Here is a 17,137-nt window from a genome sequence, read left to right as displayed (position 1 = left end):
TTCTTTGCATTGTTTTTCACGCTTCCCGATGCAGTTTATTTGTTGAGTCATTATCTTAAGAACTAGTTTGTTGAATTTAGGCTTCTGTTTTTGGCTTTGTTATGTAATTCTCAACCATTGCATGCTTGCTGGTCGGCAAATAATGGTATTAAAAAAGTTAAATTATACGGGATACAGCACAAACATTGGCCGCTATATTAGTGAGAGTATCTCTGATCAAATAAGCCTTACAGATTTTCTTTACTATACCACATAGAAGTACATAAGCCTTTAAAGAGCTTGACGTTACACAGAATCACAGGGTAAAAAGCAAATATCAGCATGTGTAATTGTAGAAGCCTAGAGCAAAGAACTGATTCATGCTTAGGAGCTCATATAATGCATTGAGAAGTACGCCAAAATGATGAAGCCCACAGAGAAGACAACAGGAAAAGCCACTGGTTGTAGAAAGCTTCCTCGGGAAACTCCGCCGGGAGTAGTTTCCGATCCACTGCCTGGTGGGGGTGCTGGCGCAACTGCAGCAGCGTCTGTAATGACAAGTACGTGTTTTGAACTGAATTGCTTTTCTATGTTATATTCTTGAAACTAAAGTATGAGACTTCTAATCACTACTCGTTATTTTCCTGGAGCTAAAAGAATTGGAGATATGAAAACTACTATTTTGATACCTTTGCATCTGCTAACTGGTGGTGTCTGAACACTGCATGCGCCGGGGAGTTCCAGAGCTTTGGTCTGGTTAACAGTGACCCCAAACTGTGCCGCTCCACCATCAAGGATAAGGCACAAGCACCTGGGCTCCGACTGCACCACCTTTTCCAGCTGAGAACAACATGCCACAGCTGGTGTATCAGTGCTGCCAGTTATGTAATTCAGGCATGGGGCTAGGCTGATGATTGTCGATGTGCAGTCACTTTGTGCAGACGATCTTCTCGGCACAAGTCTGACGATCGTGATCATGAATAGAGTCAGAACAAACACTCGTTTTCGTAGAGCCATTTGGTGGTGCTTGCCGGTGGTCGGATTTATTGAGGGATTGTGGTCTATCTGATCTGATCTTCTTGTGTTACTGGTGCTCCTTGATATGAACCAAGTGGTAATGATGGATTCCTTTATAGGGTGATAAGTGAGAATTAGTGAAATTGGCACAGGGTTTACTTTGATTTGTTGGTGACCGGCTTTTCCCCTGCTCCATGAGGTAAGCTATTTATTTTTAACTTGGCTTCTTGTTTTTGGTTTACCTACGTTCATGGAATTAATCTTTGGTTCAATTAATTTACTTTTATTACTAATGTCTTACGCAGGCTTTGTTTAATTTAAGGGGCATTTACATACATACCATGCAATTCTATATTTTATGTATAAAACACTTAAAAAGTTGATATTTACATAAATAGCACTCATATCTTTAACATCATACTAACAAATTACACTCTTAAACTAATTTTTTGAAAAGTGAAACTCACCTTCAAACTTTAGGTGTCAGATATGTAAATCCATAAGAATTGGGAGTCATGTATGTAAATTTCACTTAATTTAATGCCGTCTGCTGATTCAGTATTTTGACCAAGTTGAGGCTTACGTTTGATATCATGCTAGTCATAAAATGAAGTCCCTAATTTAAAAAAGTGGATGCGTTTGATTAGCAAAATGTGTCAGGCTTAGAAGGTATGAATATTTTACTCATTTTACATGGCATCTAGATACGTCTGAATGCTATCTCTGTGCTGTGGGATGTCGGCTAGTGGCTAATATAAAATATCCAGCATTCATCACAAAAATATCTATAATATGGGAGCGTAATAATGATAACCATTAAATTCCTGTCATTTTTTTTATCTTTAGCTGCTTCTTTGCAATTTTTGTAGTTTAACTTCCATTGTGTTATATTTATTTAACTTTTTACAGAAGATTTGAATATATACTGATTTTTACCAGGGATATATATACGTCTGAGTGCGGTCTCTCTTTGGTCATTGGAACTAACCATGATTAGTTCTATTAGTATATTTGAGGTGTTAAATCACTTCTCATATGATATTTGGGTCCTGAGTCTATTTCTCATTCCCTTGGGATTCATATATTGTCACATTCAGTCTTTCTTTTAAAGGTTTACATGACTCGGCTGATTCACATGTCTCCTTTAATTTCTAGATGTATTTCAGAAGGTTTTGTTAAGTTTAGTCTTTGGATATCTAAAAACATGTACATTGTGGTATGTATGTAAATTTTTCCTTTATAAAATATTCATTTTTGGGCAGAATTCATTGTAGGCATCGATCTATAATCTAATCAATCACGTACAATTTGTGATCGATGTCATCGGTCTAATCCTGTCATGCATTAAACTATTTAGTTTTTTTGTATTGGGTGGGGTCAGACGATACACGTGGGGTATTGTGATTAGAGTCATGATGTACAATTGCATCAAGACTCACGATGTATTATTTTTCTCCACATTTTGCATGTAACTAGTACCAATGATTTGAAAATTCTAACCATATCTAACAATTAGATAAAATTGAGTTTATATATGGGAATGATATCATAGCAACTTAGTGCGATAATCTTCATGTCAAAATATTTTTCATTTTAATGTAAACATCTCATCTGAAAACTCACCGGTATTTTTTTTCTGTTTATTATTCTAATTAATTTATTGATTAAAACTCAATAATTTATAAGATATAAAAATTATGAAATCTTCATAAAATCTACTTTAAAAAAATAAGAATAAAAAAATAAAGAATAAAAGCACTTACGACCGCAAAAGTTTTTATTAAGGATGATATCGTTCGGGTGGGGGTTCGGGTTTTGGCAAAATGAGATGTCTAGCTTAGTACTAGAAAGTTACATTCTGATTTTTTTTTGAAAATATCTTAAATTCATAATAGTTATCATAACTTTTTAAACAACATATGTTTCTTCAAGAGCTTGACAATTATTTGTTCAAATATTTTGAAATGTCCCAAACAGACCTTTGATTTAACACAAAAATTTAACTTAAACTCACGTTTAAAAAAGTAAGCTAAAGTCAACTCATGCAATATTTTGGTCATAAAAAAAAACCAAAAAACCAAAAAACAAAAAAAAAATGTTAAACTCGGGTATGTTGGATCAAGTTTAGGGTTTATTAACCTATCAAATATTTTTAGAATGTGGGATCCTGCACACTTCATGAACCCATATAATCTGGAAGAGACCTTGAAGGAGTGAGAGAAGCTTAAGGGTTTCTTAGAGCACTTATTAAGGGTATATGATTGGGAGAGAGGGAGAGGGAGGGCGGGAGGGATATCTCCTCTCTTATTTATATACAAAGAAGTTTTTGTACCCAAGCAGGGATCTACATAATAAAACATAAAAGTTAGGTTATATGCTACATAGTACAGGGCCTGCCCGAGCACACTCATTGTCGACAAGACCACTGATGTGAATTGTCATGTTGTTAACAAATAGCAGTATGTATTTTTATATCCTGAAATTCTTTTCATTGTCTCGAAGAATTGCTCGTCTTGCTCGGTGGTGTAGCCAGGTAGTTGTCAATGAGTTTAGTTAGGAAGTTTAACCTGCTAGTAAGATTATGGAATAAGAACTCGTGTAATGTATGCAAGTTTAACTGGAATGACTTGCTTGAAGATTAAGGTTGGATAGATTCATTCTGAGGAACTCGTAGGAATGCTCATGCACTTCAAAGGTACTCGTAGAATTCCTCTGAATGGTAAAGAGCTCAGCAGCTTGTCAATTTCAAAGGTACAACCGATGAGTACAGTTGATCAAGTCAGTGACAGACCATTGAATGCACAACTTGTGAGATAGATCAATTAAGCTCATGAGGCCCATTTAATATTTAGGCTTTTCTGTTGCTCAAAGAAAATTATTTTTGGATAAACATTTAGTCATTTCAAGAGGTAGAATCTTTTGACGTAGGGTCCCATAATGTGTGTGGGTTATGCTTAAATTCTACTAACATTGAGTAGAAGGAGAAACAAAGAGAGAGGATGGGCAACTCATAAAAAGAGAGAGCCCTGCCTCCCTAAGCCTCTTCCTTTTTGTTTTTACATTTCACCTTTACTTATAAGTCATTAGGTGTCATTTTATCATCATATAAATAATTATATAAAAGTACATAATCTTAAGTTATATCCAACACTTTATATAATTTTCAACAGTTTTATGTCATATCCTGCAGCTTTATGTCATGTTCAATAATTTTATGTCATGTCCATATAGCTGAACTCAACAACTAAATAGTTTGTCAGCTTATTAGCTTGACAGCTTAACAACTTGGCTGCTTGATCGCTTGATGCTCGAAATTGACAACTTAGCAAGCCTTTTTAGGTGTATACATAACTCATCATGTTTTGAATATTTTTTATGTAGGTTGAGTTCAGGTTAATTATGTTTTTGTTAAGTCATTGTTAGGCTGAACCTGAATCCAATCCACAAATTCAAGTAACGCGCATGTGTGATATATAGGAGGTCGTCATTCCCTTAGCACTGATGCCTCCATTCATTCTACAAATCAAAGAAAGAGATTGACAATCAACAGTATATATGAATCTCTCTCTTTCTTTTTGGGAAAGATGAGCTCAAAAAGCAATGTTCGTGATTTGAGTGACATATATATAAATCTAGTTTAAGCGTAAGCAATATAAATACATAGAATTAGGTGTGGTATATGCATGTAAATACATATGAAGTTATTATATAAATGATTGATGAGTCAATTTTTTTTATTTTATTTACATGAAGTATTTATAAACATAGATGTATGAGGATGTAAATGCACTTTTGTTACTCTTTTTTTGGTATGAAGATTTGTTAGTGTGCTATAGCATAGATTATTGTGGATTATTTGATATTTTATCTATCATTTATGTCATATAATATTATTATAAATTAATTTTGTAATAATTGTTTTACATAAATTATGCACTATAAATCATGCATCTTTTATCATTCAATTTATATTTTATGTGTTTTATTGTCTATATTTGAATAAATAGAAATTAATTCTTGAGTTTATATAATTAACTTATTCTTTGTAATATTTTTTTCTATCTGAGTAGTGGATCGTTGCCGCAGGAGCAAATTTTGCAAATGGTTATTCCATTCATGTAATATTATATTCTAGTGGTATTTCTTTATTTAATCAAACTTAATCTAAAGTCATAAATTTGTTCTTTTTCTTTTTATTTTTTTGATGTTTTAGTTTTCTTTTAATAAAAAGTTGCAAGCAATTCTATTTTGTGGCTATATAATTTTAAATTTTCTACACACACACACACACACATACAGAGAGAGAGAGAGAGTCCTGAGATAAGTACGACGACCTCCCCTGTGCGGATATTGTTTGTCTGAAACAGTGACTAAGAGTCCATTCCCTAAGTCTGGCTGATCGAGTGCGTTGTTTGAGACTTTGCACTCCAATACCTATGAGCCCATGAGTGAATAGGTTAGACGCTTTGCACACTGTGACTTGTATGTCACATGGGGTTCTTATTCACACACACACACACATACACACATTTACTTATTACTTTAGTTGATCTTTAACTCTAGAGCATAGCTATCAAGTTGAGATCAGATTTTTTCAGTATATCATGTGTTGCTAAGATATACTACCTTTTGAACTTCTAATGTGACATCAAACCTATCATTTTATGATTGATATCAAATATTTATAATTCAACACGGATGATTTAGGGCAAAAAAAATAAAAAATAAAAACCCTTAAATTTTATTCATCATATAAAGACATTTTTTTGAAGCATAAATATGCTCTTTTTAAGTTATTTTTTATTGTAAAAATGATTTATGCATAATTTTTCATATTGTTATTTTTTTAAACAAAAAGTTCACGAGTAAGTAGTAGTACGAAAATAAGACACATGAATACCAAGAAAGAAATGAAAAGTAGGAAAAACTCGAAGATTATTATTTACATTTCTCATTTCACACTTCCCTTTGTACATGTACTATGAATATATCTATCTAATGGCAAAATAGAAAATAAGAATAGCACACAAGAATTATTATAAGACTTCAGTAGGTAGACTAGTAGACCGATATCCTTAATACTCTCCTTTGAGATGGATTTTGAATGCCTTGAATAATCGTTTTTGGATAGTATGAATTTTATGACATGTTTATTTAGTGGTTTTGTAGAGTGAGGGCGCTTGATTTGCTTACCAGAGTTACATGATCTTGATCATTCTATCAACAATCTTGTCTGAAATAAGATGACAATCTATTTAGTTCTTTCATGAAAAATGGGAATTATGGCGATGTGCATGGTTATTTGATTATTAAAAAAAATGTAGAGCCTTAGGTTGCATTTGAATATGGAAGTCCTTCAGAAGCTGCTAGATCCAAGTTATTTTGCTAGTGGTAGCATTCAAATCAGAATATTCTATCTTAGCTGATGAGTAGGAAACTGTGTTGCTTTTTAGCATTTCATGAAACGAGTGAGTCACTTAACAAGATGAAAATATCAGTAACAAATTTTCGAGTGAATGAGGATGATCCCCCACTATCATAAGAGAAAGCGTTGGTTTGAGATGAAGAGGCGAGTGAGCAAAATATCCCTTTACTATAAGTTGGTTCAAGATATCTTAGAATATTATGTGTAGCCATCATATGAGTATTTATGAGTTGAGCCAATAATTGACTTAGTTTATGAACAACTAATATGATATCAGGTCGAGTGAATTTTAAATATAGGAGCCACCCAATCAAGCATCTATATGGTGACACATCTGACAATAGATCTCCATTTGTCAATGAGTATGTTGCGAAAATTCATAGGTGTGCATTTTGGCTTGCAGGCAAGGAAACTAGTGTCTTAGTGGCTTTATAATAGAACAAGTCCATTACTAGATTGAGCAATTTCAAGGCTGAGAAAGTATGTAAGTTCACCTAGCAATGTCTTTTAATTAAAATTTTGTGTGGAGAAGAGACTTTAAATTAGAGATTAGTTCAGGGCAAGGTTAGATTATGATAATGTCGTCCAAGTAAACTAAGAGTGTAAGGAATGGTGGTACATCTTCTTTAGTGTAGAGCATGTAATTATACTTAGATTGAGTAATGCAAGTGTGGATTAATGTAATGAACTTTGAGTACCAGTAACTAGAGGCTTGTTTAAACTCGTACATGGATTTGTAAAGTTTGCATGCAAGTTTCTTTTTAATGTAGTGGTTTGCTTCCTCCGACTGGTTATCCTAATGGAAAGTCCATGTCCATGTATATTCTTCATGGAAATGTTCATATTAGGAGTTGTTAACACTAAGTTGGTTCACTATCTAATTGTTAATAATGAGTAATGAGCTTTTGGGTGATCATTTTGGCGATGGGGGAGGAAGTCTTTAAATAATCTTTTCCTTTTTTATTGGTTATATCCCTTAACGAATAAGGTGTAACTTTGCTAAACTTCTCTTTTTATAAAATTTTGTTTAAAAATAACTTTTTTTTTTAAATAGTGTTTTAAAGTCATGCATTTAAAATTGATAATACTATTTAGAAACCCTATTTTTTTGTGCTTCTTAAAACAAAAAAGCTCTGGTTTAAGCTAATAGTGATGGCTATTTCATTAAAAAAATTCCTAAATACCCTTCTTTTATAAATAACAAATTTTGAAACTTGAATTTTTTCTATAGAATGGGGAATTTACGAAGCTTGCACTTAAAGCTATACATATTGTAATGGAAAATCTTCTTATTATTGAATTGAAAGAATGCAATACATATTTGTATAAACCTATATTTTTATATATTATGAATATTTCTAATATTAGAAAATGTATTGTAATCAGATCTCCTCTAATTTGGTTACCTAATATCAATCTTCCTAATATCCACGTTTTCTAATATACCCCGTTAGATTTAATACTCTCCATAACACTTCCTCTAAAGCTCGATCATAGATATTTATCATGCTATACTTGTTCATGAAAAATAGGGTTTCAAGCAATATGAATTGCAGCTTGGTTATCACACCACAACTTTGCTGGAAGTGAGGTCTTAAAGCCCATTTCCATCATCAGTACACCCATATCAATTCGCTTGAATCTTGTGCACCACAGTCGACCATCAACCAACCGATATGTTTTAGAGGTGTAAATAATGAAAAAGAGAAACACACACCTATAAGATTTTCAAATGGTTTGAGCCAAAAAAACTCTTTGTAATTTGGGGAAAATAATTTGAGTGCACTATATATAATGAATAAAACAAAAAGATATTACATTATTTTTTTATTATTCCATAATCCAATAGAATGCATTCATCAAACAAAGAACATCTCTAAAAGCACACCACCCCTAACTACTATGAATCCTACCCATACACAATATATAACAACTGATCTAAGCCCTCAAAAAAAAAAAAAAGAAAAAAAATCAGATTAAAATAAGTAGATAATTGCGAGCATAGACATCACTGCAAAGGAAGAGTGTAGGGTTGAAATCTTCAAAGCTGAATTAGGTAGAATCAACTGCTGCAGTCCCTGATCACCAGACCCTTGGTCTGCCGGAGTGGTAGAGATGGACGGTGGAGATGTGGCTGCAGGTGGGGACTGAATAACGGACGGTGGTGGTGAGTCCACTGTTCCGGATGGAGCTGCAGGGAGGGGGAAACAAATGGGATTGAATCTATACCGTCCAATTACGATCCTATGGCTATTGTGATGAAAAAGAAAATTTCTTACGAGTATCGGTCTGAGTTGGCAGTGGAGGAAGCGCAGGTGAAAAGCTGACTGGACCTTTAGAGAAAGACGAAAAATTAGGTTAGAAATAAATAATTTTAAACAAATAAATATTTTAATTAAGCTATTATATATATATATATATATATAATAGCTTAATTAAAATATTTATTTGTTGATAGAAAAATTTGAAAATAGGTTGTTTAATTAGAAAAATTATCCACCGTCAATCACCGTTTCGACCGGATTTAAAAAAAAAAAATGAAAGCGGGTCCCACCAAAATGGTGATCAACAGTGGAGATCGGACACCACATGCATACTTTGTATGCGGTGTCCACATAAAATAATTTTTTGTTTAATTATGTACCTGGACCTGGAATTGGTGATCCCACGTCTGCAAATAAATAAATATATAATATTAGTGTAAATTTAGAAATTCGATTATATGTGAATATGAAAAAGAATAATTTTATGCATAATATTAACATTTTGTTTTTTTATTCAATTAATACTTCATTACCTCTATTTTTTGAATTTTAAAAATTGCTGACAAACCTTGTGGTAGTTTTATAATTTTAAAAAATAATATTTTGTACGTATATGTATGTATAAGGCCATTTACATATACATACCACCCCATTCTTATGTAGTTACATATCTAACTTTTCTTTTTATATATATACCACCCAAAATTTTTATACGACATCAAAGACATTAATGTTTTAATTTTTAAAATGTGAAATACACATTTTTTATGCATAGATGAGATGATATAAATTAGTTAGGGCTATCTAAAAGGTTCGATGTTCGTGAATAGCTCAACAACTCGTGTTCGGCTTGTTAAGAACTCGTGTTCAATTCGTTCGCTAAGTTAACGAGTTGGACAAGAACAATTTTTTGAGCTCAATATATAAAGGAGCCTAATAAGAACAAAGGTTTATCGGTGAACAAAAATTTAAATCTTGCTACAATCAGTAACATCCTATGAGTGCGTAATTAGGTTGTCAAAATGACTCTTTTTTCGCAAACAGCTCTTGTTCGGCTCGCTAAGCAAATGAGTCGAACAAGAACACACTTTTTGTATTCAAAATATAAATGAATCGAACACGAACCGTAATTTTTTTTAACAAGCCGAACACGAGCTCAGTCTTGGCTCGCTTGTGTTCGGCTCGTTTACACTGCTAATATCAAGTGCTAGATATGTAATTAAGTAGAAAGTGAGCGGTATTCATGTAAATATTTGAGAGAGAGAGAGAGAGAGAGAGAGAGAGAGAGAGAGAGAGAAGAATGAAGAATTAATTAACAAACCAGAATTGCACTGAAGTGGCACATGTGTGTTCTTGCAAAGGCGAGGAAGTGAGATGGCAAGCGTTTGATTAATAGGCAGAGACGAAGAGCCAGTTATTACAAGGCAAGCGCACTGCGTGCTGCTACTGATCAGCACGCCAAGTGACTTACAGCACTCAGACGTCGGAGATCCACCTCCTCCTCCATTTGTGCTCCCTGTCAGAAAATTCAAACAGGGAGTGAAGCTCTTCATAAGCAAGTTGGTGCATGACGTCGATATCTGCTGCCCGTTAGCCGAATAAGGAAGATGAGCCGCGAAGAAGAAGAAGAAAACCAAGAAGAAGAAGATAGATCCTGCCGAGTATCTCTTCATGGCTATATCTTGTTCAGATTAGTTAGTTTGTGAAATTTCTATTAATTTGTAGTTAGAATTAGTGAGTAATTAAGTTGTTTTTATAGTTTGGTTGGATAAGTGGTAGCTCAAAGTTTGGTTTATGGAGATTACCGAACTCAGCTAACTGTGTTCATATCAGGCCAGGTGCAGGTTTCGTGTGTTGGGGTCTAGTTTGTTAATCTTCAATGCTTCCGTGCTTTGTGAAACGTGGCTAAGCAAACCTTGCTTAGGCGGTTTATATAGTTATTTTTATATTGATGGAGTGTTGGTAAACTTTAGTCAAATCAGTCATATTGGTAGGAAATGAAATGATAGATATTAATATATCGGATTTGAGTGCTCGCTCTGTCTAAATTAAAAAAAAAAAAATCTAAATTTTTGAGATTATTCTTTTTTTTTTAATAAATATCTGAACAAGAGTTATTTCCTTTAATAATTTATTTTTAAGAAAATAAAAATGAAATAAAATATTAGTTATAGAAATGTACTTTTATATTTAGAAGCAACTGGGGAATATGCTTTTTTTATTGCTTGTGGGAGAAACTAAAGGAAGCCATGATTATCCATTTTTTAAGAAAATTTTGACCCCAACACTATTTGCCTATATACGTGTGTGTGTGTGTGTGTGTGTGTGTTTGAGGGTGCCGCGTATACCGATATGTTGGTTGACATTTAAGATATAAGACCCCTCAGGTCGTGGGTTTGAATCACTTCTGGCATAATTGGTCTTAAGGAGGTGGTAGTAGAATTGTTAGACACATTTAGGGTGGTTGGAGGCTCCAATAATAGTCTCTCATCATTTTTTTTTAATATATATATATATTGATTTTTCTCATTTAGAAGGCAATAATTTCCCATAATTATGTAAAATCACAGATCATAATTGATTATTTTAAGACCACTTTCTGAGCTATGCTCCAAAGATTACGTTTGCCGATAGCACTAATCAATATCAAATAACCGATCCTTAATTTATTTATTTTGTCGACTCTACTCTAATATTAAGCATATAAAATAATGTTTATATGTCAACTAAGCCATCATGACATGAAGCATCTAAAATTAGAGGCGTTCACTCACATACCACCCAATTTTACATATTTACATATCTAGCTAACTATCAAACTTTACTTTTTACATTTATACCCCCCAAAATCATAAACTCACAAATAAAATACTACTAATTTAACTATTACAAAGTGAAATGCACCTTTGCATAAGTAAGGCCGTATTTATGTAACAAATTGAGGTATAGATGTGAGATATGTAAATACATAGGAATCCAGTGGTATGTTTGTAAATCTTCCTTAATTAATAGAATTATTAAACTATATAATGTTAGTAGCTTAACTAACCTTAAGGAAACTATTATACATAAGGTAAAAAAGCTTATTTTTTTCTTCTCGATTCAATTAAAAAATAAATTAAAAATTGCAGTCAATAATAATATGTTAAATATAAGAAAAATATGAATTCAAATAACTGGGCGGAAGCATGAGAGCCTGTGAAAGCTTGCCATGTGTGCATGGTTGGCCATCCACCCACGTAAAGGAGCAAATTAGTTTTAAAACCTTGTTTTTAGCAGCTAAGCCGCCGATTACCAACTCCTCCAAATTCATTATATGGCGTAAAAATATATGATAAAATGGGGGCTGGCAGAGCTAATTAGCAAGCAACCGGAGCAAGACGTGTTTTGTGAGCATTTTTAAATTGGAGCATATCATGTTGGGGTGGGTGGAATATTGGAGGTTAAGCAAGTCACAATGTGTGATGGTGGATGAACGACATAGTTGTATTTTGGGAAATTTGCATTAAATTTTTAGGTGGAAATTGTGAAAAAGGAAATGTTATTGGGCTGTTTAACATGTTTGAGAATGGTTTTGAATTTGATGTCACCATAAAAATCATTCATACAACACAGGCAGGCTTATCTCCATATTGGGCGCTAGGCGATAGTGATGGGAATCTTGGTGCCCAAATATTCTCAAAATAGTCTATTTTCCCTGGAGGCAGGAAAGCATGCGCCACCCTTGTGTGGCCTAGGCCCTAAAGCCCGGGCGCTAGGGTGCCAGATTGGATGCCTAGGCGCCAGGGTGCTAGACTGGTTGCCTAGATGTCGGTTAATTCCAAATCACGAAAAAACTCATTTTTTACGCCGATTTGACTGCAATGTACTCCCCCAATGGGTCGAAATTGCAGGGATCTTCTTGGGCTTGTGGAGATATGCATGGGGGGATGTAATGGCTGTAGGTTTAGTGTCATTTGGAAGGTTCTAAGTACCCTCATTAGCCCATTTTTGGCATAAACAACAGGCAAGTTGGGGATTGCGCTGGGTGAGCTGGTTTTAACCTAGGAGATCCTCATTTCTTCCCCATCTTGACTTCACTTTTAGTTTTGGGCTGAGAGAGACTTCTCTTAGAGAGCAACTGATGAGTGTGAGAGTCCCCTTCATCTTCTTAGAGTTTTCTTGAGCTTAGAACAAGGAGATCAAGTGGGAGGCTCCTTCATCTTCCTCAAGAAGATGAAAAACTAAGATCTTCCAATTTCTCCTTCCTCTTCTTTTCCTCTCCTTATTTTTCAGTCATCTCCTCCCTCTCCTGCGAACTTTTCAGGTTAAGGGTTAGGAGAGAGTCATGCTACTTAGTGAAGGTGAAATTTTGACGAGCCCACGCCATCTTACGTTGGAGAAGGGGAACTCCGACGGACTTCACAATCTCTTTGGTGAGGAGAGCTTCCTCGTTGCTTTAGGGGAATGCACTTGACAAATTCTCTAGGATCGGTAGGTAAGACTCATCTAGGATCAAACTCGGGACGTTGATCAACCACCATGGAGGTGATAAATTCCCTAAACTCTTATTCTTTACATTCTTAGGGCCCCCTAGGTCTAGATGTTATAGGATTAAGGACTAGGATTTATGTGCTTAGAGGAGACCGATAGGTTATGGGCCTTTCATGGACTCTCCCATACAAATCTAAGGATTTTTTTCCTTGAAGCCCTATCACCAAAATCCCATAAAAGACATGGTTACGCCAACCATGTTGTCTGTTCCAGTGATTTCACTTGGATGAACAAGTGACATCAAATGATCTGATGACATCCATTTAGTAGTTTTTCACTCGATCGTGGAGAGTTCTCCATGTGAGAAAACCCTCCGCTCTAACAGGACAAATGGTTGGCAAGGTCACGTTGCTTCGTGCAATAGAGCAAGTTCAACGCGTCATCAAGTATTTTGGGTTGCATGATCATTTGTGGCATCATTGCATTTTGCATGCTTGCCTGCATGGTCACCTCGATTCGTCAGCAACACCAATACAATCAACCGACCGTTTTTGGCTCAATCGGCCATCCTGGCCTGATCTCCGATCTCTTGGGTTTGATTGATCACACCAATTTCATAACCCTCTTTGGGTCTGATATCCTGTGTGGCCCGATCGACCCATTTTTGAGCTCAATCTAACGCCTCAACGCAACCGCTTGATCTTTTAGAATTGACCGACCCATACAGGGTATAAGTCATTTATTTGGAGTGTTTCTAACTTTGTAGCTGAACTTTCATTTTTCCTCTCTTTCAAGCGGCATCCTCGGTACTTTAGCGGGTATAATTCTCACCTTTTGAAGCTCCACCTGATAGCCATCGGAGAGAGTTTAGTTTCTTTGACTTTAGAGCTAGTGAGGCCCCTGCATACGACTCAGATCACAGATTGCTGATTGGGGATCTCTAGATGTTTGGGTTGATAGCCTTCACGATCAGGTGGTATCTCAACCCGATTATCTCTATCGACCATTGTTGAGCCCATTTGAGCTATGTCGTTCATTTTTAACTTCGTTGGTATCATCTTGATGACTCAATTAATGATGAGCTGCAACCCATTAGAGATATGATGATTTGCCCTCTGCCCTTATGACCCGTTGAGCTCTAAAGTATAAGAATATCCCCATCGAGACGATTTGGTTGTTTCGTAGGTTTCACATGCTGATGAGCTGCTTCCAATTTGGGATGTGAGAGACTCACTCTCTGCTATATGACTGAGCGAGATCTTTGAAGCATCGAGACATTTCTATATAAAATAATCATTCAATGGTGTCTTATTTCACCAGGTTATGATAATATAAGCAAAACTCCTTTTATCAAGAGCATTAATGAGAATCCTCAAAGATGTAATTAACCAAAGTAATCTGTCTCTTTGGGAGACTCTCTTGACCCAAGAACAAAAATTTTCTTTTTGGTTTTCTGGTTTTGGGTGGTTTATGTAGGGATTATCTTTGTGGATATTGTGTTTCGAAGTATTTGGATCCGATATTGTTTGAACGTATACTCTCGACCTTTCATGTGACGGTTATCTATACATAAGTCTTCCATGTTCCTTTTTTAAATTTGCTCGTCTATTTATTGTAGTATAATCTTCTTTTCGAATCCTCTCATTTTTGAATCATTTATTTGATTCAAGAGAGAGATTTATTTGAAGTACAAAATAATAATACAACATATACATAGACAAGCAAAAGACTCTGTGTTCTTTTAAAAAAAACCAAAAACAATCCGGCGACTCCGCTTGGGAGGAGTCTTTTTCTTCATACTAGGAGTTTCACTTTTGTTATGGGATTATATATACTCTCTCTCTCTCTCTCTCTCTTTCTCTCTCTCGCTCGCTCCATATTTAGAGTTTCACTCATTACCTTATTGCTTTCCCTCGAGGCACTTATTGAGTTTTTTTGTGTGATATTGTTTTTCAGTCCATGTGTCAGTTGCTATGGTTAGCGATTTGTCGTATTCTGTCTCGATTTCTCGCCCTCGGCATTTCGAGCACTGCATAGCCTCATGTGTTGTTGTTGTTATACCGTTTTTTTTTGTGATTGGTTTTTTTCTTGACATTTCCTTTTTGTTGATCGTTATCTTTTTTTGCTAAACCACAATCATTTATGGTGCAGTGGCTTGCCTCGAGCCTGCCTCTTCTGTGAAGAAGAGACCGACAACCAATGACAATGCGCCAAATTGCCACCCTCCTTGATTTTTATTCTCTTAAATATTTTATTGTATCAAGAAACTCAAAATTGCGGGAGCTTAATATTTGCCTAATTAAAATACTTTTATTTTTCAATGATAAATACACAAAACTTTGATGTCGTATAACTTCTCTAATGGCCTATAGAAAATTTCAACTAAGTTCTTAAGTGCTTGTTTTAGGCCTATTTGAAACACAGCTTCAGACAAAATTTGATATCATCAAATTCCTTACACATAATCAAGTAGTCTTCATTAAAAATTCATTATGTCAGAATAACCCAAGTTAATTACTAATTTTTTGATCTCATCCACATCATTAACTTCCTTCTCCCCTATTAAAAAGTTCCAAAAACTAATTACAATCAACAAATGGATAAATATTAATATCACCATGAGCCAAACATACCAGACAAATGAATAAATACAATCATCAAAGGTATGATCATAACTAAAGAGCCCCAAATAAAATATTAAAAATTCGATCTTTGTTTCAAAATATCACAACTCATCAATCTCCCTTTTACATTATACAACTCCACTCCACCAGTTTCTCTAGTCTTCAAGGAACGCTAAACTACTTCCCAATAAAATATCACAACCAGTAGATCAAAGTTGGTTACCCACTCAAAATAATACAACCAGCTTCTACATTTCCAATTGCCATCCTCCCAAAAACACAGCCTTATAAGCCCCCCATCCCCTCCATCCCAACACCACCAAGCCATCTCCTCCTCCTCCTCCTCCTCCTCCTCTTACACAAGTGATGGCAAAAGGATCAATGAAGATCTTCCTGCTGGCAACCGCCGTCATGGCGGGGGGGGGCTTGGACTCCCCCCCCCCAGCCAGTCATCCTGCACCACCGCCCTCATCAGCCTTGCACCTTGCCTGAGCTATATTTCAGGCAACTCCTCCGCTCCTACCTCTAGTTGTTGCTCCCAGCTTGCCACCGTTGTGCAAACGCAGGCTCAATGTCTCTGCACGGTGCTCGGTGGAGGAGGAGGTATAGCAGGCATTACCATTAATCAGACACAGGCCTTAACTCTCCCTGGCGCTTGCAAAGTTAAAACTCCCCCTGTTAGCCAATGCAATGGTAACCATTTTCTTCCTTCTGTAATGGCAAAAAAAAAATATTACACTTGTGAAGGATTTGTAAGCAGACTGATGTTTTTTATTGGAATGTGTTTCTATCAGCTGCGGCAGGTGGCTCGAAAGGCTCTCCGTCGAGTTCCCCTCAGGCGGCGCCAAGCACTCCGACGACCCCATCAACAACAATTCCCAGCGTCAACCCTGCACCCGCAGATTCCCCTTCAGGTACATTCATTTTCTTCAAGATTTCACTCTCGAAAGATAAAAGTATGACTTTTTTTTTTGTAATTTGTTGTTATTTGTCTTTTTTATGATTTGAATCATATATTTTGGGTTTTAATCAACAGGCAGCGGGTCGAAGTCAACGAATGGTGACTCCTCTGATGGAAGGATGAACAAATCGGCCATGCCCATCTTCTTCTCTGCTTTGATCTTTGGCTTATCTCTGGCCAGCTTCTTCTGAGTCAATAATTTGTTTATGGAGTTTAGATTTCATCTATTCATCTGTGTGCTTCTGTAATTCATATCACATGTCTCTGTGCTTGAGGCTGCGTGTATTTTATCCATTTTTAAGTTTAATTCCTTCGTTTGTAAAATTGATATTATGTATCAGATTATTGTCTGAGGAGGATTGAATAGTAAGAGATTTATTTTATATTTGCAAAA

The 17,137-nt window shown here is 35.4% G+C and overlaps 3 protein-coding genes across 3 annotated transcripts; 1 reads left to right on the top strand and 2 right to left on the bottom strand.

Moving 5' to 3' along the window:
- Nucleotides 1-117: 117 nt before the first annotated feature.
- On the bottom strand, nt 118-1,100 carry LOC110024318 (non-specific lipid transfer protein GPI-anchored 2-like). Its single transcript, XM_020724212.1, has 2 exons — nt 669-1,100; nt 118-527 (listed from the first exon to the last, which is right to left on the bottom strand). The coding sequence occupies exons 1-2, from the start codon at nt 994-996 to the stop codon at nt 364-366; spliced, it is 492 nt and encodes a 163-aa protein (XP_020579871.1). The 5' UTR covers nt 997-1,100; the 3' UTR covers nt 118-363.
- Nucleotides 1,101-8,220: 7,120 nt separating this feature from the next.
- LOC110024296 (non-specific lipid transfer protein GPI-anchored 2-like) lies at nt 8,221-10,392 on the bottom strand. Its single transcript, XM_020724176.1, has 4 exons — nt 10,007-10,392; nt 9,066-9,092; nt 8,701-8,754; nt 8,221-8,612 (listed from the first exon to the last, which is right to left on the bottom strand). The coding sequence occupies exons 1-4, from the start codon at nt 10,356-10,358 to the stop codon at nt 8,398-8,400; spliced, it is 648 nt and encodes a 215-aa protein (XP_020579835.1). The 5' UTR covers nt 10,359-10,392; the 3' UTR covers nt 8,221-8,397.
- Nucleotides 10,393-13,548: 3,156 nt separating this feature from the next.
- LOC110024287 (non-specific lipid transfer protein GPI-anchored 2-like) lies at nt 13,549-17,137 on the top strand. The gene is made up of 4 exons (XM_020724166.1): nt 13,549-13,751; nt 16,066-16,475; nt 16,577-16,696; nt 16,819-17,137. The coding sequence occupies exons 1-4, from the start codon at nt 13,549-13,551 to the stop codon at nt 16,932-16,934; spliced, it is 849 nt and encodes a 282-aa protein (XP_020579825.1). The 3' UTR covers nt 16,935-17,137.

This window comes from Phalaenopsis equestris, unplaced genomic scaffold (genome assembly GCF_001263595.1).
Source record: "Phalaenopsis equestris unplaced genomic scaffold, ASM126359v1 Scaffold000251, whole genome shotgun sequence".
NCBI classification, from domain to species: Eukaryota; Viridiplantae; Streptophyta; class Magnoliopsida; order Asparagales; family Orchidaceae; genus Phalaenopsis; species Phalaenopsis equestris.
Note: the sequence above shows the minus strand (reverse complement) of the source record. Positions and strands in the feature narration are given on the sequence as shown.

Excerpts from the sequence above, each read along its gene's own strand:
- LOC110024318 (XM_020724212.1), bottom strand. The coding sequence starts at position 996 with ATGGCTCTACGAAAACGAGTGTTTGTTCTGACTCTATTCATGATCACG. Across the intron at positions 528-668 it reads ACCAGTTAGCAGATGCAAAG|ACGCTGCTGCAGTTGCGCCA; the intron begins GTATCAAAATAG and ends TTGTCATTACAG.
- LOC110024296 (XM_020724176.1), bottom strand. The coding sequence starts at position 10,358 with ATGAAGAGATACTCGGCAGGATCTATCTTCTTCTTCTTGGTTTTCTTC. Across the intron at positions 8,755-9,065 it reads ATCACCAATTCCAGGTCCAG|GTCCAGTCAGCTTTTCACCT; the intron begins GTACATAATTAA and ends CTTTCTCTAAAG. Across the intron at positions 8,613-8,700 it reads GCCAACTCAGACCGATACTC|CTCCATCCGGAACAGTGGAC; the intron begins GTAAGAAATTTT and ends CCCTCCCTGCAG.
- LOC110024287 (XM_020724166.1), top strand. The coding sequence starts at position 13,549 with ATGGTTGGCAAGGTCACGTTGCTTCGTGCAATAGAGCAAGTTCAACGC. Across the intron at positions 13,752-16,065 it reads CCTGATCTCCGATCTCTTGG|CCTTATAAGCCCCCCATCCC; the intron begins GTTTGATTGATC and ends CCAAAAACACAG. Across the intron at positions 16,476-16,576 it reads CCCTGTTAGCCAATGCAATG|CTGCGGCAGGTGGCTCGAAA; the intron begins GTAACCATTTTC and ends TGTTTCTATCAG.